Raw genomic sequence first — 26,540 nt, forward strand, 5'->3', positions numbered from 1 at the left:
ATGCAGCAGGGAAGGGCAGAGAGGGACAAGGATGGACATGGGGGCCCAGGGAGAGGACAATTTGCTGGAAATGGAGGGGAGGGGAGAGAGGAGGATTGCTGGCTATGGATGGAGGAGGGAAGGGCAGAGAGGGACAAGGATGGACATGGGGGCCCAGGGAGAGGACAAATTGCTGGAAATGGAGGGGAGGGGAGAGAGGAGGATTGCTAGCTATGGATGGAGGAGGGAAGGGCAGAGAGGGACAAGAATGGACATGGATGGGAGGGCAGGACCCAGGGAGAGAGAAGAAATTGCTGGAAATGGATATAGAGCAAGAAATGAAGAAGAAAGGAGGAAAGTAAAGAAATAAATTAGCCCTGGAAATGGAGTTAAGAGGACAGATAGCAGCAGACTCAGATACTGGGCCAGCATGATCGGAAAAAGAAAGTCACCAGACAACAAAGGTAGAAAAAAATCATTTTATTTTCATTTTAGCGTTTGGAATATGTCCACTTTGAGAATTTACATCTGCTATCTTATTTTGCAATGTATAGCAATTTGTTTCTAAGAATATTGCTGACAATTCCTGTCAGTGTGGCAAGTGGTGAGCGATCATTTTCACCGGGGGGGGGGCGCCAACTGATAGTCTGCAGGGGGGCGCCAGAGACCCTAGGCACGGCCCTGTCTCTATCATATCCCCTCTCTTCCGCCGCTCTTCCAGTGTATACATGTAGAGGTTCACGAGCCTGTCCCTATATGTTTTATGGCAGAGTCCGCTTACCAATTTAGTAGTTGCCCTCTGGACTGACTCCATCCTTTATATCTTTCTCTAGGTGCGGTTTCCAGAAGTGCACGCAGTACTCTAACTGGGGCCTCACCTGAGACTTGTACAAGGGCATTATCACCTCTTTTTTCCTGCTGGACTTCCGTCTCCTTATGCACCAAAGAATCTTTCTGGCTTTAGCCTTTGCCTTTTCTACATGTTTTGCCACCAGACACAATCACCCCCAAGTCTCGCTCTTCTTTCGTACACAGAAGCACTTCACCCCCTATATTGTACCGTGCCCTTTAATTCTTGTAACTCAAGTACATGACCTTGCATTTCTTAGCATTAAATCTTAGTTGCCAATTATCAGACCATTCTTCGAGCTTTGCTAGATCTTTCTTCATGTCATCCACACCCTCCAGGGTGTCCACCCTATTACAGAGTTTGGTATCATCCGCAAAGAGACAAACCTAACCAGACAGCCCTTCCACAATATCACAAAAAGATGTTAAAAAGAGCCAGCCCAAGGACCGATCCTTGGGTACACCACTGATAACATCCATTTCCTCAGAGCAAGCTCCATTTACCACTACCCTCTGTCTCCTCCCATTAAACCAATCAGTCACTTTAGGTCTCATCGAAGGCACTTATTTTATTAATTAGTCACCTGTGTGGAACTGTGTCAAAGGCCTTGCTAAAATCCAAGTACACCACATCTAGCGCCCCTCCCACGTCCAATTGTTTGGTCAACCAAAGAAATCAATCGGATTTGTCTGACATGATCTGCCTCTAGTGAAATCATGCTCCCTCAGGTCCTGCAGGCCATTCAAGTTGAGAAACCTCATGATCCTCCACTTTAGAAGCATTTCCATTAATTTACTCACCACCGAGGTCAGACTGACAGGTCTGCAATTCCCAACCTCCTCCTTACTTCTGCTCTTGTGCATAGAGACCACATCCGCCCTTCTCCAGTCCTCCGGGACCACTCCAGGCTCTAAGGAAGTATTGGAGATGTTCTTGCGGCTCCACTGTCAGACCTCTTCATGTTCCTTGAGTACCCTCAGATGTATCCCATCAGGCCCCATCGCTTTAACTTTTAGTTTAGCTAGCTCCTCATGAACACAGTCTTCTTAGAATCGGTCCTGGTCTACCATATATCCATCCCCATTAGCATTTGTTTTTCTGCAGTCCTACCCCCAGCCTTTCATCCGTGAACACAAAACAGAAGTAACTGTTAAGCAGTTCAGCTTTATCCTTATCAGTTTCTATATAGTGCTCACCCTCAGCTTTGAGCCTCACAATGCTATTATGGCACTTCTTCCTGTCACTTATATATCTGAAAAATGTCTTTCCCCCCAATTTTACAGTGGTGGCTATCTTTTCCTCCATTTGCCTCTTCACCTTCAGTGCAGCTTTCCCTGCTTCACTTAGCTTTTCTAGGTATTTTTGCCTGTCTTCCTCTTTCTGAGTCCTAACGTATGAAGGCTAATCTTCTTTCCCTTACCTTTTCAGCTACTACATTCAAGAACCAGAGTAGTCTTCTTTTCCTCTTAATTTTATGTACTTTTCTACCATAAAGGTTTGTGACTCCTTTCAGTTTAGCCCACTGCTGTTCTACTTTCTTCAGCTGTTCCCATCTAACTCTTCATTGAGAAATTCCCCCCATCTCGGAAAAGTTAGTTCTTTTGAAGTCTAGGACTTTCAATCTCAAATAAGTCCTCTCCTCCTTTGTCTTAATATTGAACCACACCATTCAGTGATCACTAGATGCCAAATAATCTCCCACTATAACATCAGAAACATTGTCCCCCTTTGTAAGCACCAGATCTAGAATAGCTCCATCCCGCGCTTCCGTTATCCACTGCTAAAACAATTCTTGTAGAGAATCCAAGATCCCCGCAGCAGGGACGCCCCAAACAACATCTGGCATATTAAAATCGTTTATCAGTAGTACTTCCTCTTTCCTAGCTAACTTGTAGATGTCTTCAATCAAGTCTCTGTCCAATTCTTCTGACTGTGAAGGTGACCTGTATATTATACCAATGTAAATATATTTTCCTTTTCCTCTTACCAGTTTAACCCAAGGTGCTTCTTCCTTACTCCATATGTCCTGCAGGGTTGTCAGACTAGTCTAGAGACATTGGATATTAATGCCCATTTCAGGCCAGATAGGAGGAACCAAGACAAGCCTTCAAAACTCTTGACATGAAAGTTCCATTCCACTCTTACCAGCCCAGAACTAATGAACGCACTCTTGTTTTTTGGATGTTTTACTCCCATACCCACATATTGGCACCAATTTGTTTCTGATTCTGTCAAAAGGCCACCTGGAAACAGAAGACCTGTGTCTGTATATAATATGTACACTGCTTTGGCTGTATCACAGAAAGGTATGATATCAAATGCATAATCCAAGTAAAGGAGGCTATGTTGCCCCAATGACTGATGATGGATTCTGAGGACCCAGTGAACCAGTTATTGCTGGTGCAGTCGATCAACCTTATATTTACCTCTACATGTCTGTTGTCCATCATGAAGCTTGATGTGTGTCTCTCTAAGTATCTTTTTATATAGTATCATCTTCTCTCTGGAATGCTGCCATGTACACTGTTTTGATTTGTGTGTGCAGGGCCAGAGCAAAAATATTAGGAACCCTAAGAAAACCTTCATTCTTGTGCACCCTCCCCTCTTCCACATATTGCCTCCAACTTCCTGCTGCCCATGCCCTTACCTCCGCCATTGCAGGCACATGTGCCCAGGAGTCAAAGCAGTATCAATGGCCATAAAAGAGAAAAGAAACTGGCACTGGGCCTCTGAACTCCTATACTCTGTGCTCTGAATGTCCAGCTATGTTCTACCCTTTCCAATGCAGACTTCCTGATTGTGTTGGGGAGGGATATGGCTGGATGTTCAGAGTACAGTGCACGGGGCTTCAGAAGCCCCATGGCATTTTTTTCTTTTTATAGCCATTGCCACCACTGCAGGTCCAGGGACATGTGGCAATTAACAGGAGGCAGGTAGGGTTGAAAGTGCAATAAAAAGCTGCCACTGCAGAGGCTTTCTGTGGGGTATTCTAGGCTGCCCCTCAAAATCTGGTGCTCTATGTGACTGCCTAGTTGACCTAATGATAGCAGCAGCCCTGTGTGTGCATTTCATCCAGCTTTGACCCTTTTGCTGTTTCCTTTTTGTATCTGTGTGCACATGTGTATGTTCATATATGAACTGTTGGCTGTTTATGCTTTAAGTGGCATCCTGTATTTGGGACAATAGAAAAGAACCTACTGCGTCTGGCCTTACAGGGTTGTCTCTCCCATGCTGCATGGTCTCTTCTTTTTTTGGTGACAACATGTCTATCCTTATTTTGCAATCTTTGTTCATGCTGCTATGCATAAGGAGTAACCCTCTTGTGTCTGACTTTTTCCCCCTCCTTCACCATTCCCCTGACTAGGCACCTAGTAGCTGGCATCCTTCTTACCAGTGCGTGCAAGTATTCTCTAGGCTTTGCTTTGAAGCTGAGATGTTGTGCCCCACTGAATGTGTGTGCACGTATGTGCTGGCTTATTTCCTGCTTTGCACCTGCTCCTTTGTGTTGTCTGGCCTATATCCCAAAATACAATTTTTTTGTTTTCTTTCAGCCAAGACCAGGCATGCTGCTGGTATGCCTTGGAGAGCAGCTGAGAAGGGACTAGTAAGAGAGGAGACAAGAAAGCACTCTGCCTCTCAAATACCTCCTAGGCCAGTGCAGAAAATGTACTAGGGCTTTGCGCACTGGTTATCTTGACTTTAGCACACAATTTTGCGGAGCACAATGCAAAAATGGGATGTCACCTGATATCATCTCCACTGATCACTATCTTAACCTTATAAACTGCATAGAAGCTGATCACTAAAAAATCTGTGCGGAACACTTTTCCAGCTAAGCGTATTCTATAAGCCACGCCGTGTTTCGCCCAACAAAGGGCTGCATCAGGGGCTAGTCTGTATCTTTCTGAAAAAGAACAATTATAATTTGCATTTCAGGACAAGAAAAACATGGCCTGTGTCGGGCAACTGTCTTATATACGGTATCTTTAATAAAATACTTTTTGATGTTATATTGATCTGCTGGCTCATTTTCCATATAGAATATGCTTAGGCAGCCTCCATTTACACCACCAAAAAAATTGTGTAAATCCCGGCACACAGATTTAGGCGCAGAGGGCCACATTCTATAACTATGCGCATAAATTTCAGAACGCCCATAAAATGTCCATTTCTTTGCCTAGAACCATGCCCCTTTTTGTCTGTGCGCATTAGAAGTTAGGCGCAGTGCATTACAGAATATACTTAGCAAGTTGTGCACGTAAATTCTTATTGTCAATTAGTACTCATTATTGCTTGTTAAGTGCTGTTATCAATGCTAATTAGCTTGTTAAGCCAATTAAGTTATGCCTGCCATGATAGAATCCGCTTGGATTGTGGCATGGATCCCTAAGAATGCTATATAGAATCCAGTTGTATGTGCTATATCAAATGCCAATAAATAAATAAATCACCTGTGTGCAAAGCACACAGCACATTTCAATGGCGCTATTAGCTACTCAGCACAAGTGCAGAGAAGTGCGCAGAAGCCCTAAAGGCTGAGCTCAACGCCGGGGCTTTAACTCAAGGTCTGAGGAAGGTTAGCTCATTCTTCTGCAGTCAGCATTAGCGAGGATTTCATGCCTGATTCTTCTCTTTACTGCAAGCATATAGACCCACAACTTTTTCAGGATTCCATAAAGAGTACTTCAGGAAGCAGGTGAAAGTTTGGCTCTTCAATCAGGCCTTTAATGGAAGAAGTAACTAACTTCTTAGAGTCACACACACATAAGGAGTGACACAGGCTACACATACTGCAGCAGGACATGTTTATTCACTCCTACCCTAGCTGAGATAACATTTAATCATCTCTCTGATCTCATGTGCAACTTTCTTTAAACGAGTCACCTTGTTTTCTAACTAACTCCTCTTACTCTCTTACCTATCTATATGTTTCATCTTTGCTTATACCGTACGCTGTCTATTAAAATGTTCTATTACGTATTGTGTTGACATGGTAACTAGTATACTATGCCATACTTTGTATTATTTGAATATTTTTACTGCTGTAATTGTCAATTGCTTATGTTTGATTTATTCTTACTGTACACCGCCTTAAGTGAATTCTTTCAAAAAGGCAGTAAATAAATCCTAATAAATACTGGCTTTAAAAAAAAAAGAGACAGACCTGAGGCGGATGCGTGCTGTAACAGCGTGGCATATATGCATGAGTCTGCACACAAAAAATTGTATTGGCACTCAGAGATGCATGCATATATTTTATTTATTTATTTGTTACATTTGTATCCCACATTTTCCCACCTATTTGCAGGCTCAATGTGGCTTACATGGTACCGTAATGGCGTTCTCCAGTTCCGGTATGAACAAATACAAGGTGTTATTGTCGTAGAATAAGGTTCATGTATGGCTGATGTATTTGGGAAACTTAGGGAGGAAGATGGAGGTTGGGGTGTGTCCATTACGATCTTTGTTTTTGTTGTGTTGCAGGTACTCCGGCTTTTATGTTGGGTCGGTGGGATATCACTGCACATGTGCTGGAATGCTATTCTCCACATTAATATTGATATTGCTAAGGTTTTATGCACTTCCAGCACTGCCAGATATGTGTGCCTGCAACTCTGGGGGCTGATCTGTGTGCAAGGCATAGCTGCTGCTGATGCAGATCCATGTGTGCATGCATCCAGTGCACTGTCCCATGCTAGAACACTCTTTTTGAACCAAGGCTATTTGAATACTATTTGGTTACAGCTCTGGAGAGCAAACCTTTGGTGCTACTCTAGCATTAGGAAGCTGTGCACTATGTCTTGGTGCACACCTCTAACATAAGATCCCTGTATTGGCTCCTAGGTGGGGCATTCTCTAGACCACTCAACCTAGCCCTCGGGACACACCTAGCCAGTCAGGTTTTCAGAATACCCACAATGAATATGCATGAGATAAATTTGAATATACAACCTCCATTCTGTGCAAATCTATCTCATGCATATTCACAGCTTGAAAAAGAGAAGGCTAAGGGGGATATGATAGAGGTCTACAAAATACTTAGTGGTGTGGAACAGGTAAACATAAATTGATTTTTCATGCTTTCAAAAAGTACTAAGACTAGGTAACACTCAATAAAGTTACATTTAAATACTTTAAAGAAAAATATTTTTTCACTCAACAAATGGAATTCATTGCCAGAGGATGTGGTATCAGCGGTTGCTGTATCTGGGTTTAAAACAGGTTTGGACAAGTTCCTGGACGAAACATCCATAGTCTACTATTGAGATAAACATGTGTCACATATGTGTGCATTTGTATGTGTGTACAAGCAACAAAGCCCGTTTGTGAAAAATGAAACGGGCCCTAGGAAGGCTCTCCTCCAAGCGATTTCTCCTCTCTCCCCTGCCCTCCCCTCCATGTCCCACGATTCTGGTCTCCTCCTCCATGTCCAGCGATTCTCCTCTGCCCTGCCCTCCCCTCAGTGTCCCGCGATTCTGGTCTCCCCTCCATGTCCAGCGATTCTCCTCTGCCCTGCGATTCTGGCCTCCCCTCCATGTCCAGCGATTCTCCTCTGCCCTCCCATCCATGGCCAGAGACTCTGTCCTTCCTGCCGCCCTGCCTTTAAGCCGTTCATCTTACCTCAAGTCACAGCAGCAGCAGGCTCAGCTCGTGTTGCCTCCAGCCTTCCCTCTCAGTGTCCCACCCTCCTCTGACGTCATTTCGTCTTTCCATGAGGGTGGGACACTGAGAGGGAAGGGAACGCTGGAGGCAAGCTGACGTCAGCATGCTGTTACGAACCCAGCCATCCAGGGAAGCACAGTTACCAATTATTATATAGATGCTGGTGGTGAATGCAGGTGTGTAAGTGACTGTGTGCAAGGCAAGTGAGGGGAGTGTGTACTTGTGAACAACAGGTAGGAAAGGGGGAAGGGAGTAGATGCTTATGAAGGAGGCAAGACAGTGATAACCTCTTTGTGCTGCAACAAAGGCAGGACTGTCTCAAAGCAGCAAGAAATGGCTCTTGGGGCTTTTTTCTTTTGAGGGGGAGCCTGAAGGAGCAATTTTGTTCCTGCCCTTTTGGGCCTCCAGTTCAACTGAAACTGGTCTCCACTCAGCTACAGTTCCATAGTATTCATTCACAACTACTCACAATCCCCCCCTTCCCCCTGCCCCATATATCTCCCAACTCAGCTCAGCCACCATAGGAACAGTATTTAACCAGGAGCCACAAATCATGATTCCTTCCGGAACCCAGTCAACTGCTCTAACCAATGTGAAGCTCAGTCTGGGAATTCAACAACCTCCTCCCCAATTTGCCACTGAGCAATGGAGACAACTCTTCCAGAGCCATTTTTGTTTGATTTCTGTGTCAAGTCACCACCTGCCAGTGTTTCCCACGAGAGGAAATAAAAATGTGAAATAATTATTTTACTCCAAATGGAGGCTATCCAGATTTACTCCTGTCCTGAGCAGAAGAGAGTATATTTGGAGTGGAAGATTCACGGGAGTGAACAGAAGATATGTGGCCTTCATGGAAGGTGAAAGGCGGAGATGTTGAACTGACATTTTTGGACAGCAATGGGGGCAGAGTCATGCCTTATAATGGTGGGTATAGGCCGATTCCATCTCTTGCCTCAAGGACATTTATTTTTCAGCCTCCTCTAAATATCATTTGGTAAGTCTGAAAACATGCCAACTAGCAACCATATATCTCTCTTTATAACAGCTGATGTTCAGAGAAATCTGCTATCTGGCTATATTCATCAAAAGGCGGTAGGAACCTTGTGAAGTGACTGATCCCTCAGCTTTGCTTTAGAACTATGTCCAGCCATAGAAACTCTCATCTGGTTTGATGCACCTGCTGGCTTTTTAAAGGACACAGGGGTGGATATCATGAAATGGTGGTAAAAATTGTGTGCTAAAAACACAGTTTTTTTTTTAATCTGCATTTAAAAAATGGCCAAGTCCAGAGGCAATAAACTAATGGTATGCAAACATATCAGGAGTGAGCTAAATATAGGATTGGAGGAGTGACCTAGTAATTAGAGCACCTTGCTTGACATCCAGGGGTACCCAGTTCAAATCCCACTGTTGATCCTTGTGACCTTGATCAAAATTAGATTGTACAAAATTAGATTGTGAGCCCTTCAGGGATAGAGAAATACCCAGTGTACCTGAATGTAACTGACCATGAGCTACTACTGAAAAAGATATCAGCAAAATCCAAGTACATAATTCAGAGGAACCACTACAAACACAAAAAGCAGTTAAAATGTACTATTTTATCCAGTCACTTTTAGAACATTGGAAAACTCATTCTGTATACAGCACTGCTTGACCCTCAGCAGCACTGCTACAGAAACCACTGTCAATAAGACCACAGCATATTAGAGACATAAAAAGTATTAGTATACAAAAACTAAACTACAGGAAGAGTATCCTAAGAAACAATAACAGTACGAGTATGTGAATGTTGTACAATACTTATCCCTCTGAAGCTAAAGGGAGGTAGAGACAAGTAACCTCCACAGCATGATAGGCATAATCCCAATGACACAAAGCCTAGGTAAAGTAACCTCCACAGCATGGCAGGCTGCACAGCACATCAAGTACAACCCCAACCACACAAAGCATAGGGAAAGTAACCTGCACAGCACATCAAGTACAACCCAACCACACAAAGCATAGGGAAAGTAACCTGCATGCCAACAGCACAAGATTTGGGGAACGTAACCCACGTTGTGAAACAGGTAGAGGTAGCGGAACACTTTTTGGGTTGGAAGGGTCAAACAAATAAATCGTCAGCCCTGCCCCAGTTGCTGACGCAGTGTTGGGCAAAATATTGGTGAGGCAATGGCCACAGTGGGCCACCCAATTCTTCTTTTTATGATGGCAGACACAACCCCTTCAACCTTTCTGGGTAGACTGAATGGACTACGCTGGTCTTCTTCTGCCACCATTTACTATGTTACCATGTTATCGGTAATGTTTTTTGGTTTTGTTTTGGGGTTTAACTGGACAAGCTTAATAATTAGAAATACCTTCCTTCCCAAAAGAGGTATTGTTTAGTTTTTACCTGATAAAGGGAGTGCAGCTCCCAAAGGATACTAAAAAAAAAAGCCTTGTTAATCCAATAAAAAGGGACTCCTTATATTTTTTCTTATTCATTGACCTTTATTTCTGCCTAAAAATTGAAGAAATTAATCATTCACCTCTTGAGCAATTATGTTCCTTACCCTAATATGGTGGTTCCCAAACCTGTTCCTGGAGGCACCCCAACCAGTCAGGTTTTCAGGTTATCCACAACGAATATTCATGAGAGAGATGGAGGCAGTGCATGCAAATCTCTCTCATGAATATTCATTGTGGATATTTTGAGAATCTGACTGGGTGGAGTGCCTCCAGGGCCAGGTTTGAGAACCACTTGGCCTAACAGCTTTTCTTTTAATGCAAAATGGACCAAGGAGCACAGCCAAAATTTACAGTCATAGTACTTTCCCTGTAATCTTTATATATCTTTATATGTTTATTTGGTTTAAAGAGTTTGTGCAAATTTGTTTTGTAGTTAATACTGTACAGTGGATTATAGAACAGGACATAGAATGCTATAAAATTATTTTAACACCATAGGCTACAATTATTACTGCTTAGAAAACACGAGAGAAGAATCAAGGTCTGAATTGACAGATAGTACCATGTGAAACTGTGAAGAAACTGGTAAACACAGCAGTGGCGTAGCCACAGGTGGGCCTGGGTGGGCCAGGGCCCACCCACATAGGGCTCAGGCCCACCCAACAGTAGTGTACATTTAGCGGTAGCTGGTGGGGAACCCAATCTCTACTAGCTGAAGACTTCCCCCTGATGGTAACGAACATACTGCTCTCCACAATACTGGCACCTACGCATGCTCAGTTTTCAGCGCATGTCTGCTGCAGACTGCCAAGGTAGAGAGAAACATTTTTCTACCAACTGAGATATTTTTTTGGTGCGGTGGAGAACACTTGGTGCCCACCCACTTCTTGCCTAGGCCCACCCAAAATCTGCTGTCTGGCTACGCCCCTGAAACACAGCTTGAGGCACTGACCAATCACTAAGCAATTTATCATTGGCTGATGGCACTGAAAGAATATTTTGATTCCCGTTCTTTTACAGGTTTGAGCCATTCTGCTTGTACTGTGAGTATATTCCCCCAGGTTCTATAAAAGTTGCTCAAATTTGGATATCGGAATTTGAACACGACCCTGGGATGCGCACGCCACCTAATGGATTTCCAAGCCCATTAACCTCCATAATTGGGCGCTAACAATCAATTATTGATGTCAATATGCACCTTTTAAGATTTGTGTGCACACTATTCTATAATGCTGTGTGCTCAAATCCCATAGTGCAGTGGTTCCCAAACCTGGTCCTGGAGGCGCCCCAGCCAGTCAGGTTTTCAGGATATCCACAATGAATATTCACCACCTCCACTGCAATCAAATCTCTCATAAATATTCATTGTGGATATCCTGAAAACCTGACTGGCTGGGGCACCTCCAGGACCAGGTTTGGGAACCACTGCCCTAGTGTACAACCCAAAAGAGAGTGTGGCCAAGAAAGGGTTGGGGGTTGGTTAGGGGCATTCTCAAAAGATGTGCACAGAATTATAGAATTCTGGAGATCCATGCCCAAATGGCATGCCAATATTTACACCAGGTTTCAGTTGGCGTAAGTTCTCATGCCCAAAGTTCGGTGCAGGAATCCCCACTAAGTGCTATTCTAGAGGACGCTCATCTCGGAGCACCCTTTATGAAATAGTGCTGAGCGCTATTTTTTTCCGGTGCCCATTTAACCTCTTTGTTTACTAATGATCAAGAAATACCACTCTATTCCCTATGTCAATTAAGATCTTTCTATAGCTGACGACCTAATGAATGTTACAACCCAATCTAACACTCAGGAACCATTATGCAATACCATAATGTATTCTTATCTGCCATGTATGTATGCACCTCAATGCAATGCCTTTTGTAATTCTGATACCCGGAAATGGCAACCGCCATTACAGCAAATGTAAGCCACATTGAGCCTGCAAATTGGTGGGAAAATGTGAGATACAAATGCTACAAATAATAAATAAATAAATTTACTGAATATAGTTCATTATGAACAGTGCTTATTTTCTCCTAGGTCACCAACCTGGAACCTTTAGGAGCTGCAGCCAGAATGGGAGGTGAAGGCCTTCTCTAGCACCAACCCGTTACCAATCCCTACTGACTCTGAGCCCCATATGAACAAGAAGTCTTTAATTATACTCCTTGCAGATTAGAAGAACAATCTCTCTCTCTTCCATGCATTCTCCTTATCAGACCAAAAATAAAAAAGTAATATGCTCAAACTGCAATACAGAGGGCTAGCCTGGTGACTCAGTGGCTGAACCTTGCACCACTGGCTATAGTTGGGGGCACTGCGGAAGTAGCTTTCACAGCTCCTGGTAAAAGCAGTGGTTAAGGGCCACCCAATAGTCAGATTTAGGTTACACGACTGCAGCCTTCTGAAAAATGTGGTAGTGCCGGGATCCTCAAGTGTTGGTGAAGTGCCCCCTACCCAGTCAGGATATCCACCATGAGTATACATGAGACAGAGCAAATCCAGTCTCATGTAGATTCGTAGTGGATACCCTAAAATAAAGCTGCCAGATGGATCCAGATTCACAGGGCAGGTTAATCCAGACCTGGGTTTGCGGGGTCTTGTAGTTCTGATTTCTCCATTGCACTCCCTAAGAAAAGCAAGACTACAAGTTCCAACATGCACTGGGGTAAGCCCAGGACTTGTTCAACCCTGTCCCACAATGTGAATCCAGTGGCAGTTTTACTCTAATAACCTGACTGGCTGGGGTATTCCTGGATTGAGTTGAGAAACAATATACTAATTCATGGCTCCCAAAAGATTCTGGGGGTAGTTCAAAATGTCAGCTCTGGTTACCACTGAGCCCAAAGCCCAAATGAGGAACCCATTAGGACCCAAAAATCTGTCATGGAAAGAGTATTTTAAAAATATTGCATATTATTGTCACTTGGACTCAAGGACCTGACTTACTAAAGCTTTTGTCCCATTCTTTGTCTATGAGGAAACTTTTAGTGGTTCTAGGGCCAAACTAAAGAAAAAGATAAAACACTCCTTTTTTTAACAATTTTAATTCCGATTCTTCTGTCCCACTATATTTTAAAAGTGAAGTAACATACCAAGCTGTACATCACACTTGTTCCCAAAAGCTGAAGGCAGTCTGCTGTTGGACCGGTGCCTCCCCACAAGCAAAGGCGCGAGTCAAAATATTTGAACACACACCCTGCAGTGTGTTATTATTTACATATAATAAACACCGCGAGTGGCTTTTAATCGGCTTAGTGCACTTTCCTATACCAGTTCATTTTGAATAACACTGGACATTAATTTACATCATTTGGCTCTAGCTCGATTTCAAACAGAAAGTGAAATTAAACAATCCAGGCAGCCAAAGAAATATGTTTTAAGCCAAGCACCTGAAAAGTCCCCGGTCATGTTAGAACCTGTAACCTGTTTCCACACAACAAAAGACACACTAGATGTATGCACAGATATTGCTTACACAATGCAGACGTCGGGCAAACGGTAACAGTGTAGCCGATAGCAATATACGATTTACAGTTAGGTACTTTGACATGGGCACGGTTATTTGCCTTTCCAGATAAAAGTTTAATTGCTACCTTCATGCCAGAGTATTTGAAATGGCGCGGCCCATATCTAAGAGCCTCGAAAGTGAAATCACAGCTGTCAGCACAGGAAAAGTGTTTCTCTTGTCCACGCCGAACCCACCCCACACACACACACACACTAGCCGGGCCACTTAAAGGACGAGAAAAGGGCAAGAGAGGGTAAGAGCCTCACAACAAGCATATTCAGTGAAAACAGGCTGCAAATGTATTAAAAGGTCCCACTGATCACTGGCTTATTGTCTGTATTAGACAAAACTAGCAAACCTATAGCGTGATTCCGGACGTAGGACAAAGTGCAAGTCCCAGCTCGATCTTCAGAAAGCCAGAGATGAACTCTCTGAAACCTCAACAAGTTTCAACTTCAACCACTCACGAGTTAGGAAAGGAAAGCTTAGGTGAACACCAGCCACGATCGCTGCGAGGCGCACGGTGAGAATGCAAAGCCCACCCCCACCCTGCCCTGGGCAAAAAAGCTGGAACCGGTTAGGGGAAGAGAAGCAGCAGCTCAGCGCTCACCTGATCGGCAGGAGCGGAGGCCATGTTGGTACTTCGGAAACTGCCCCTTCTCACGGCAAAATGTTGTCTAGTTATCCCACCCCCCCTCCACGCGTGCGGGTCTGCTCTTCGGGACTGGGGCGCTCTGTGCGGGGCTCGCGATCTGCTATTCCTGCAGCCCCGCTCCAGTCCTGTGTGTGGTGGTGGCTCCCGCTGCAGGGACTGGGCGGGACCTGGCGGGCAGGTAGCGGGCGGGCTCGGGGCTGGCTGTGCATAGGGCAGAAGTGCTGTAACTGGAGATGCGACTCAAGCGCGCACAACTCCTTAAGGGGGGGGGGGGGGGGGGGGGGGAGAGATGAAGTTCTGCAGCGGTTTGAGCTTTTTGAAAATGGCCTGACACAGGGGTGCGCCGAGTTCCTGCCCAGATCCCACTTCTGGGCGGTAAGGGGGGGGAAGGGGGTTACGGCCAGGTAGCGGTGCAGAGGTTAAGCGTCACTAGGCAGTGGCACAAAAGGAGCATCCTTTGCCAGTCCAGATTTTAGCTCAGCCGTCCAGTCTTGGAGATTTCCTCTTTTGTATTAACAATAGTTACAGTTTCTCGAGTTTTCCTTCCTAACCCCCCTAACCTTTTCTAACCCCCCAAATTTTGCTCCCCAGTACAGTAAGCAACTGGTATGATAAGAGGCTATGCCTAGAAAATGTGCATTAACTGGAAGAGGACACTGGATGCATGCACACACCGGTTTGCACTAGCAGCAGCTATATCTTGCACACATAACAACTGTATGGGCACCAGGAGTTTGCAGTGACAACATTATGGACACGTGGCGCAGGGGCGTAGCCAGACAACAGATTTTGGGTGGGCCTAGGGAAGAAGTGGGTGGGCACCAATTGTTCTCCCCCCCCCCCCCCCCCCAACCAAAAAATATCTCAGCTGGTGGGAAAACGCTTCTTTCCACCTTGGCAGTTTGCAGCAGGCATGTGCTGAACACTGAACATACGCAGGTGTCGGTATCATGGAGAGCAGCGTTTTCGTTACCATCTGGAGAAAGTCTTCAGCTGGCCGAGCTTGGGATCCCACAGCTACCACTAAACGTGTGCTACTGTTGGGTGGGCCTGAGCCCTACGTGGGTGGGCCCTGGCCCACCTGTGGCTACGCCACTGACGTGGAGTTGTATATACATACACCATGGGCATGGGTTGGCATGCTATTTCATGCATTAAACAATATTATTCTCCACATTTCTGAACAGTCCAGCACTTTACTATGTTCTAGCACATGTCCCTTTCTGCTCCTCATCCCTGCCATTGTTTTAAATCATTCCCTTCAAGTGAAGTGGTAGAAGTAGAGGACATGAATTAAGGTTGCAGGAGGCCAACTCAGGAATAACATCAGTAAGTACTTTTTCACGGAGAGGGTGGTAGGTATATGGAGTGCCCTCCCATGGGAGGTGGTGGAGATGAAAACAGTAATGGAATTCAAAAATGTGTAGGATAAACACAGGAATCCTGTATGGAAAGAATGGAACCAAACTTTAAGATGCTTAGATGGCAACTCCAGTAATTGGGAAGCAAAGCCTGTGCCCTGATTGTGGCTGGACAGCTTTGGATGGGCTAGAATGGGGCTTTGATGACAGCTTCAGAGATTGGAGGCTAGTGCTGGGCAGACTTCCATGATCTGTAGCCTGAAAATGGTGAGGTCAAATCAAGATCAAGTATGCATATGTAGTATTGCATCATACCTTATGCTATGAGTTTCTCTTGTTGGGCAGACTGGATGGACCATATAGGTCTTTAACTCCTATCATATAAACACTATGTTCCACAAAAAGTGTGGGGGGAACAACCGTTGTGGGTCCTGTATGCTCGCAGTGATGATAGGCATGAAATCCTCAGTAACACTTAGAAAAACAAACTAACTGTCACGAATGCCTAGCCACCTGCCTGGGGTTACCCCACAGACTCTTAGAGGGTCTATCCCCAGCACAGCTAAGGTCAGCCTGCACCTGCTGCTTGTGCTCTACACTAGCACCCTCCTCCCACTTACTGGGTCACAACCGCCTCTGGGCGAGCCTCCTGCTCTCAAATTATCTCCAGTGATTTCTAGGTTACTGGAGCTACACTCCCAGTGGTTCCACAGTTCCTAGAATACACTCACAGACCCAACACACAAACCACCAGGATTCTTTATCAGTCCAGACAAACAGGTTGAACAAACAATTATGTTTATTCTTTCAAAAATATTGAACAGTGGAACAAAAAATAGTGCAAATAGGCAAACAATAACAGGTAACTGAAATATGGATCAATTATAACACTAACTAAACATCTGCATACTGGCTAAACAGTACCTGAGAAGATCAGGACATATAATTGATCACAGAGCTTTAGCAAAGAGATCTGTCTCCCTCTTCTTCCAGGCTAAGACGGAACCAACAGTCAGCATCTACTGGGTAATTTTCAAAACTCCAGGCCAATCAGAGCCCAGAACAGTCAAGTTAAAAAAAAAAAACTGGTTACATCACTACAGACACTTCCTATTATCTGTGTGCCAAATAAAGAAAGAAAAGTCAGTCCTCTGTAACAGCTTTAAGCATAAACATGCACCATCTTCTGGCCAAATAGGAGAAATACAGTTCAAACATAGGGGCCCTTTTACTAAGCCGCATAGGCGCCTACGCTCGCCCAACGTGCAACAATTTTGAGTTACCGCCCGGCTACTGCATAGCCCTTACGGTAATTTTATTTTTGATGCGTGTCCACTATGCGCACTTAAAAATATTTTTATTTTCTGGTATGCGGGCGGTAATCGGTATGTTACGCACATAGACCATTACTGTACGGTTATTATGTAAGACCTTACCGCTAGCTCAATGGCTGGCAATAAGGTCTCAGACCCAAAAGGGACACACAGCAATTTTCATTTTGCCGCACGTCCATTTTCGACAAAAATATTAAAAAAGGCATTTTTTTAGAGGTGTGCTGAAAAATTATTCTATGCACACCCAAAACACGTGTCTACACAACCACAGGTCATTTTCAACATGCCATTATAAAAGGGCCCCATAATGCAGGAAAATATCCAATACATTTTACATGCTTAAAACATACTGTTTCTTCACACTAACTTTTTATTTTTCCTCAGATCTTGTGTTAAAGCTGCTGTGTGCTCTGCTCTTATGTCAGAAGGTGTCTTTGCACACAGTTAACTTGTGAACAAAACCTACTGCTAACATAGGGTGCCCACAGAATTGTGTACGTAGCCTAGGAGAGTTATCGCATCTGACCCTCGATATGGACAGAAGAGAACACTTGTGATAATCTCATTCTGAGCATTTGTCCCTTCGGGGTGTGCAGCCAGAACATTTTCATTTCTTGTGGTTTCCCATGTCGTGAATGGGAATTGCGTCTTGTTTGGGTTTTTCTGGAATTTTTTCCTTATAGGAGTGTGTGCTCTTTCTAAAGAGTGTGCACTGTTCCCAAGGAAAGCACACTATTGATAACAAATGGGGGAAAACCACCCACAAAATTTAGTGGGTTCATTTTTTTGTTCATTTTTGTTTCACAACATGAAGTATGTTGTTGAGATTTCCCCATGTCATTTCACATGAGTGCACATTCCTCTTGTTCCTGTCTACAATGCTGGTACTAAGGATATCTCCCTGCCAGAGCTGGTTGCTTATCTTGTGTCCTTACTGGGAAAGTGCTGCTGCCCATGGTTGGCAACCTGCTATCTCCCCCCCCCCCCCCCCCCATTATACCCTAGCCCTGCTTGTCTATTTTTCTTCCTCCACTTGGGAACATGAGATTGCTGTATTACCACTGTGTGTAAGTCAGCTTTACATCTTCTTTTTGATCTTTTTGCCAGAATCCAGGCAACCCCCATTCCTCTTATTTTGTTCAATTTCACTCTGACCCTACTTCTTACCACTGCCCTTTCAAGGTGATTCCAAGGCCTCAGTGCTCAGAACCTAATGCCGGCATTAGAGCTGGTTTAGTGCTGGACTACCACCGGTGTTAATCTGCGTAGAGTGATCAGAGGGGCTTTAGTACAGGAAACAATGTGTGTACCAAAGATGGCCACAAATTGTATTTAAATGTAGTCAAATGGATATTAATGAGGTCATTTGCTATTCCCTCCCAATGCTCAGAGAACAGCACACAAACCAACCCTGCTCTTAACGCTGGAAACCTACCGCCAGGTTGAAGCTGCTGTTGGGAGCTATGAAGAGAGGATTTCTTTTGGTTTTCAGTTTATAAAAGCTGCTGGTTTTGATTTGTTTTGGAAGCAATGTTATAGCTACGGGGGACCATGGGAGCTTGGCCCCCCCAAATGGATCCAGGGCCCCTGGTTTGGTTGGCAGGAGTCCCCAACCCCTGACAGCTGAAGCATTTCACCAACACTGCTCTCCTTACTTTGCCTGCCCTGCTTCCCTCTTGTCACCTGCATGTTTGGTTTTAGTGAAACTGAGCATGCACGACACTTCGCACATGCTCAATTTAATTAAAAACAAGCATGTGCAATGTGAGGGGAAGCAGGGCAGGCAGTTTAAGGACAACATCACTGGAGAAACGCTTCAACTTTCTGAGACCAGGGGACAGTCAATTAAATTATATGGAAATATTTTTAAAACAAATAGGAGGAATTAACCTCTAGAACTCATTGCCGGAGGATGTGGTAACAGCAGTTAGCATACCTTGGTTTAAAAATGTTTGGACAAGTTCCTGGAGGACTTCTCCCTTCCTGTCTCAGACAACCTGAAAATTCTCGGAGTAACAATTGACCAAAATCTCAGACTAGAAAACTGTATGAAAAATACAACAAAGAAAATGTTCCACTCAATGCAGAAACTCAAACGCGTGAAACAACTCTTCCCGAGGGGAGCATCCCGCAATCCGATACAATCAATGGTACCAAGCCACGTAGACTACCACAATGGAACCCATGCAGGACGCAAAGAACAAACCCCAAAGAAACCTCAGACCGCCCAAAACACGGCAGCCAGGCTTATCCTTGGAAAAACGCAATTCGAAAGTGCAAAACCCCCTCGCAAAAAACTACACCGGCTCCCAATCAAAGAACACACTGCCCTCAAAATCTGCACTCCGGATCACAAAATTATGCATCATTCGCCACATTTCTCATCCTATAGTAAGCCTCCTTTTCTCTTCAATGGAAGAGTAGCCTAGTGGTTAGTGTAGCGGACTTTGATCTTGGGGAACTGGGTTCAATTCCCCATGCAGCTCCTTGTGACTCTGGGCAATTCACTTAACTGTCCATTTACCCAGGTACAAATAAGTACCTGTACTATGTAAACCACTTTGAATATAGTTACAAAAACCACAAACTGGTACCTTTCACTTTCCCCTCTAGCTCTAATTATGGCACACCTCAGACCTGAAAGTTAGGCGCAGCTTATAAAATACACTTAGCACCAGGATCGGCACTAACTTTAGATGTGAGGATCTACACCAATTAACCCACGGGGTTTTTTAGCACAGCTCCCTCTTATTCTACAACAGTGTACATAAATTGAAGGAATGCCCCTGATCTGCCCCTGACCCTCCCATGGCCGTGCCCCCTTTTTGGAACCACACATAAAATTTATGCACACATGCTGCTGCCTAAAATGCACACATACATTTTAATTAATACCAATTAGTGCTGATAATTGATTTTTTGGACCTACTTATCGGCGCTAATTGGCTTGTTAGTCAATTAAATTGCACACACAAGTTGGGCTCAGGTCCAAATGTGCGCAAGTAATTCTACCATATATAGAATTTGGGGGAGTTAGTGTGCAAAGTTGCCCGTGCAGGTTATAGAATAGTAACAGTTATGTGCATAACTTAATTGTTCAATTAGCTGCTAATTGGCCTTAACCATCAATAACTGGCTATAATTGGGGTAACTGACACTAATTTGTAGGTGCACACGTAATTGCCCTTAATTGGTATTCTACAAATGGAGCAGACAGAATCCAAAGCATGCAACTGCAAGGGGGCATGGACCTGATAGGGGCAAGGGGGGTCAGGGGTGTGCCTAGCACTTGGCGCATGGGTTTCAAAATACTATCAATTATGCATCTAACTGCCAACAGTTAGGTACGAGCATTTACACCAGCCATTGTGTTAGCGCAAGTGCTTGCACCTAAAGTCAGGCACGTAACTGCGAACATAAGCTAGTATTCTATAATGACAATATCAAGTGTAATCGCCCATATAGAACTTGTGTTTAGCACACATCATCCCGGTGACTAACCTGTAGAGAATTACCCTCCTTTTTAAATGCAAACAACCCCTTTTTCATGTATGACCCCTTTTTGGAAGCTAAGACAAGAAGAATGTGAAAATATCTCTCAATCAATTTGGATTAGTAGTACAAGCAATAGTTTTAAGTCAGCCTGACTACCGAAATCTATTGTATGTTGGTTGTTCAAGGCTAGTGGTTTGTCATTTACAGACACTAATATGACAGTGAGATTGCTCTGTCAGGCTTCGAAATGGGATAGCGTAACCCCCTTGTTAAGGCAATTACATTGGCTTCCTCTGGAGGCAATGTGCTATATGGGTTAGCTCCTTCATCATTAATGTCTGTAAAGGACTAAGATTTAAAATAACTTACACATCCAGCTTCTCCTACATAAGCGCACAACTATGGAACGGACTCCCAAATGCTGTGAGAACAATCCATGACCACTTAAACTTCAGGAAATCACTCAAAACTCACCTCTTCAAAAAGGCCTATCCCACCGATCCAACATAGATCCCTGCACCAAGCAGCACAGCATAACTAATGATCGTACCGGACAACCTGTAATCTTCTCTCCTTTGACCCCCATCTCATCTGACCACAATATAACTTTGTATCTGCTAACAACCGTACTGGCAAATGCCTCTACGGCACTATGTAAGCCACATTGAGCCTGCAAATAGGTGGGAAAATGTGGGATACAAATGCAACAAATACATAAATAAAATATCATTCTCTACATTCAGGAAGGGCCTATGAGTAGAGAGTCAGTTAAAGCTTAACTTTCCCTCAATGTTAAGAGTGAAATATAAGCAAGCACATACTATGTCTGTTGCCTATCAAGCTTCCAGTGTCTGGAACTCCTTACCAAATGGAGTTCGATTAGAATCTAACTATCTAGAGTTTAGGAAGAAACTGAAAGCTTGTTTATTCACTCAATATTTGGGAACTTGAATTTCATTTCTATTGTGTTTTATACAGTGCACTTTTTCTAGTGAAAAAGATGCCGGTACTCAAATGCTAGGCCACCTTTCAGGGGTGGGGGTAATCACTGAGGGACCCTCCCCACAATAGCCAGGCCCCCTGCAACCAGTCACAGAACCTATGACAAGGCAGAATTGGTGTGTAGAGCCTGAGCTCTTTCATTAAACCTTGAGGTCCATGGGTCAATTTTAGCAGCCAATGGAAAAGGTGCCGGTACTCAGTACCCCCTCAAAAAAAGCCCTGGTTTTATAATAATCTAATGTGATTGATGTTTTTGTATGTAATTTCCCAATCTTATTGGTTTGTTTTTTACTTTTATCTGCATTGAACATTTAGGTAATTGCGGAACATAAATGCAAATGTAATGTAAGTTGCCCCAAAATGTAGCAAACCTCCATAGAAATGTAGATTTTCAAAACTGCCTGGATAACAAAAGAAATATATAGTACGAGAATTTGGCAAGATTCACTGTGATACTACTATGTAAATCAACTAACAAGCATAAAAGCTGCTGTACAAACATACAATATCAGGATTACATATCCTTTGCGGTCTAGTAACAGAGCATTTGTTAGAAACATTCACACCAGGCTTCCTCAAATCAAAAATGACTTCTCACTGGCCATTTTGCTCATGGAGTCCAACAAGCAAATGTTATAATGTACATTTAGCCTAATATATCACATAAGGATGTCTTTGTCTGCTATACATCTGTCTAAAGCTAGGCGTTCTCACGTGTCACTGTCCAGATTTACATGTTTACTCATTAGAAACAGATCGCAAACACCAAAAGAGACCTCAGATCCAAATCAGGGAAGCTTTGCATTCTTTTCAGCTCCAGTTATTGTCATCTCTGCGAGCACATGATGGGTGATGTTGACTACTCAAGTCTGGACAAGTGTAGAGGTTAACTGCATAGAGCAAAAGCAATGTCCTTCCTCACGTGGTCTTGCCTAAGAGTTGATGTTTTTAGAAGCAGATACTGGTTTGTTTTGTTTGTGTTCTAAAGCACTCTTGAAGCACAAATGATCTATTTTAACTGCAACAATTGCTATTCACAAATGAGTCAACTTTGTTTAATCACCTCATTATGGAACTGACATAATGCATTTTTACTGTTCCTTACAGAGATGAAATGCTCTGAGAGGAATATCATTTATATGTTAAAAGCAAGAACCTACTGTCTCTTGCAGCTGCTTGCTGGCCAGGAAACAAAAGACAGTTGTTTGGCTGATCACACTGCATTATATTCCAGATAAGCACAACTGGTACATTATCCTCCTTGAATACTGAAAGACGTACTGTTCAACCACTAAAACATAACTGGAAAGCAATTAAAAACAAGAAGCCAGATGCACCTATTTTGCTTCTCTTGAGACATCTACCCCCATGGAAACTAACAACAATTTTAGGGTCAAGCACAGACATAGATAACTGGGCTCCATTGGTGGCCCAAATTCTGCTGTTTCCCCAGCCTCCACCCTCCTCTTCCTACCCTAAAGTCAGCTCTCTTGCCTCTCCCACCCCTCCCCCAAGTCAATTCACTCACCTTTTGCACCCCTCACTGAGATCAGCTTCCTTGCATCTCCCACTATTGCTTTTTCTCACCCCCCCCCCCCAACCCAGGATGCACTTTGAAGGTGGCGCTGGATGAGGAGGGAGTTTCCTCCAACATAGAGGTATGGGAAGGAGGGGGGAGGGCTCCGCTAGACCACCAGGGAAGATGGGGGTTGGGGTGGCAGCCTACTTGGGCCACCAAAGCTTCTTTTTTGGGTGTTGGGAGGGTTAGGGGGGTTGAAGGTTTGCTGGACCTCCTGCCCCCATGCTGCTGTCTGGCAGGGGCTTGGGGTGGTGGATGGCAGAAGTCTAGGGGTCCCATGGACCTCCATCTCGTTTGAAAGGTCCGGTCTTTTGACAGCCTGGACTTGTCAAACTAGTGCGGGAGGATTGTGCTGAGCACATGCTCAGGCACAATCCTCCTGCACTTTTCCCCTATGATCAGAGCTAATAGCATGCCTGTATTTGTATGCTATTAGCTCTGATCATAGGGGCAGTATAGCCCCATGCTTTTCCAGTGCAAGTTTTAGAGCGTTATTTGGAACAGCACGGGGCTTCTGATCATCTGCCTCTGAGTGAGGAGTCCAAGCAGCCACTGGGCAGATCAGAAGGAATGCTGCTGCTCTATCGTCATGCTTCAGTCCTTCAGTAGCCTGTGGGCAGGGTTGGTGCAAAGATATTAGACATCCTAGGCAAACATTCAGCAATGCACTCCCACTAATCCCAAATTTACTATCTGCTCCTGAGTTTTTAATAAACTCAACTATCAAAATCACTCCAACATTGTATGTCCATTATTAATGTCTGATGTATTGGGTACTGCAGAGGTCCCACTTGTCATGGTAACTGAGTAATGTATATTGGGAGAGGTATAAACAAATGGCTTCCCCATTTGGAAAGCCAAGGGGAAAAGTTTTGGTGATGTCATAGAGAAGTGTAAAATCTCTAGGAGGGGAAAATTGCCTTTCTGCTCTTATCAATCACCCAAAAGAAGGCTGAGTACTCAACAGTCTGGAGCGTCTGGCCCTGTATGTGGGTTGGGCCAGTTGTGGTCAAAGATAAGTATCCTTTTTAAACTTGTATGTCTGGTCTATAAAAGATTTTTATGGGCTAAATGCTGAAACATTAGGTCAACTTTTAATTTTTTTCAAACAGCAGACCTCATTGAAGAAGTTGAAAAAGATTATTACTGGATTTTCCATCTATTAAGAATATTAACTGTAAATTATTAGGGAGCAATCTTTTAATTTTCAAAGCATTAGGTTTTGGAAAAGTATTCCAATTCAAATTTCTCAAATCATTCTGTATATTCCTTTTAGAAAAACTCTTCAGAGTGATCTCTTTTCTAGACAAATATTGTGATGTATTTTACTTGGGATTTTTGTATTCTATTTTTAGAATGTAATTTTAGGTTTTTGTAATATGTATTGTAACCTCCTTCTACTATATGAAGTTTCTTAATTGCAATCCACCTTGCAGCATTTGTTAAAGGTGGAATAGAAGTCTATAAATACAATTTCAGGCTTATTTTCGAAAGAGAAGGGCGCCCATCTTCCGACACAAATCGGGAGATGGGCGTCCTTCTCTCAGGGTCGCCCAAATCGGCATAATTGAAAGCCAATTTTGGGCGCCCTCAACTGCTTTCCGTCGCGGGGATGACCAAAGTTTACAGGCGCGTGTCGGCAGCGTAGCAAAGGCGGGACTGGGGCGTGCTTAAGAAATGGGCGTCCGCGGCCGATAATGGAAAAAAGAAGGGCGTCCCTGATGAGCACTTGGCCAACTTTACTTGGTCCATTTTTTCTTGCAACCAAGACTCAAAAAGGTGCCCGAACTGACCAGATGACCACCGGAGGGAATCGGGGATGACCTCCCCTTACTCCCCCAGTGGTCACTAACCCCCTCCCACCCTCAAAAAAAACTTTAAAAATATTTTTTGCCAGCCTCAAATGTCATACCCAGCTCCCTGACAGCAGTATGCAGGTCCCTGGAGCAGTTTTAGTGGGTGCAGTGCACTTCAGGCAGGCGGACCCAGGCCCATACCCCCCTACCTGTTACACTTGTGGTGGTAAATGTGAGCCCTTCAAAACCCACTGTACCCACATGTAGGTGTCCCACCCCTTCACCCCTTAGGGCTATGGTAGTGTTTCAGTTGTGGGGAGTGGGTTTTTTTAGGGGGGTTGGGGGGCTCAGCACCCAAGGTAAGGAAGCTATGCACCTGGGAGCAATTTCTGAAGTCCACTGCAGTACCCCCTAGGGTGCCTGGTTGGTGTCTTGGCATGTCAGGGGGACCAGTGCATTACGAATGCTGGCTCCTCCCACGACCAAATGGTTTGGATTTGGTCGTTTCTGAGTTGGGTGTCCTCGGTTTCCATTATCGCCGAAAACCGGGGACGACCATCTCTAAGGTCAACCTAAATGTGGAGATTTGGGCGTCCCCGACCGTATTATCGAAACGAAAGATGGACGCCCATCTTGTTTCAATAATACAGGTTTCCCTGCCCCTTCACGGAGCCATCCTACGAGGACGGCCCCAGGAAAACTTGGGCGCCCCATTCGATTATGTCTCTCCACGTAAAACCCTATTTGGGAATGGGTATTACTAAAGTGATAGATTTTTCCAGGGGGATGGGTGAACAGGAAGTCCACAGGAATCTGCAGTAATGGGGACAAAATAGTCATTACTACCGTGGGGACGGGGACTAGATTATGTCCTCATGCACATCTCAACTTGGAAATGTGACACTAACATCTTAGTTTTAAAAAAATGAAAGAGGAGCTCACCTTGAAGAAAACTGTTGCACGTGTTCAGCAATTTTGACGAAGGAGACCACTGACAAACAAACTGGTGAGAATATTCATCGATTTATTTCAAGCATTTTGGCATAGTATAATCTCCACTGAGATAGTACCATCTATGTGACTGATAATGCAGCTAATATGAATGCAGAATTTCAAGATGAGGTTTGGATAAGTTGCACAGGTCGTAATCTGAATCTCATACTTTTGGGGGGTGGTACGCCTTTTTCAAAAATGGTTACAGTATTTTTTGGTCTCGTTGAATTGTAATATTATGAGGATATATATCCATATATTTTTCTGACTAGGGGTCACTGTAAGTGTAATGTGTTTTTGACCTTCTCTTTAGTTGCTTTTGGGGGTTTCTCCATTCATTATGTTTTGTTTTTGAAATTCTGCTTTTTGATTGGTTTTGGTTATATTGCCATCATTATCACTTTGTGCATGCCTTTGTAAAAACTGTTGGCTTTTTTTGCGCACCGTGCCTTGAGCTTTCTATCTGGGATGGCGTTTGCCACACGCTAAGTTTGAAGTAAGTTTTAAAGAGTTTTTTTTTTAGCTAATGTGGCATTACGGCATGTTAAACTGTTTTTTTCTTGTTTTCTAGACTGGCGACTTTTCCAGAAACCCTGGAAGCAAGTCTGTTCACCAAAATCCTAGGGCTTTGAATTGGGCGTCGGATGTCCAAGTTTCAAGCCAGTGCTGTTTCAGCTTGTGCAGCTAATAGTCACTTTTTTCTATACATAATTTTTCTATGTATCATCAAGATTGTCTTGTTATTACATTTTACAGAGAGATATTTTGAGATATATGGAAATAAAGGTTTCAAATGGGGTTTTTTTTGTTAGATTTAGAGGTTCCTGGACTGTGGTTGCAAGTGATTGATTACACACAGTAGGCGTGGTATTTG

The 26,540-nt window shown here is 43.9% G+C and overlaps 1 protein-coding gene across 1 annotated transcript in view; it reads right to left on the reverse strand.

Moving 5' to 3' along the window:
- ANK3 (ankyrin 3) overlaps positions 1-14,179 on the reverse strand; it is an 889,892-nt gene extending 875,713 nt beyond the window's left edge. Inside the window, 1 exon segment of the mRNA XM_030203110.1 lies at positions 14,062-14,179. Coding sequence (XP_030058970.1) covers positions 14,062-14,085 — 24 coding nt within the window. The 5' untranslated portion in view covers positions 14,086-14,179.
- Between the last annotated feature and the right edge of the window lie 12,361 nt (positions 14,180-26,540).

Source organism: Microcaecilia unicolor, chromosome 5 (genome assembly GCF_901765095.1).
Source record: "Microcaecilia unicolor chromosome 5, aMicUni1.1, whole genome shotgun sequence".
Classification (NCBI taxonomy): domain Eukaryota; kingdom Metazoa; phylum Chordata; class Amphibia; order Gymnophiona; family Siphonopidae; genus Microcaecilia; species Microcaecilia unicolor.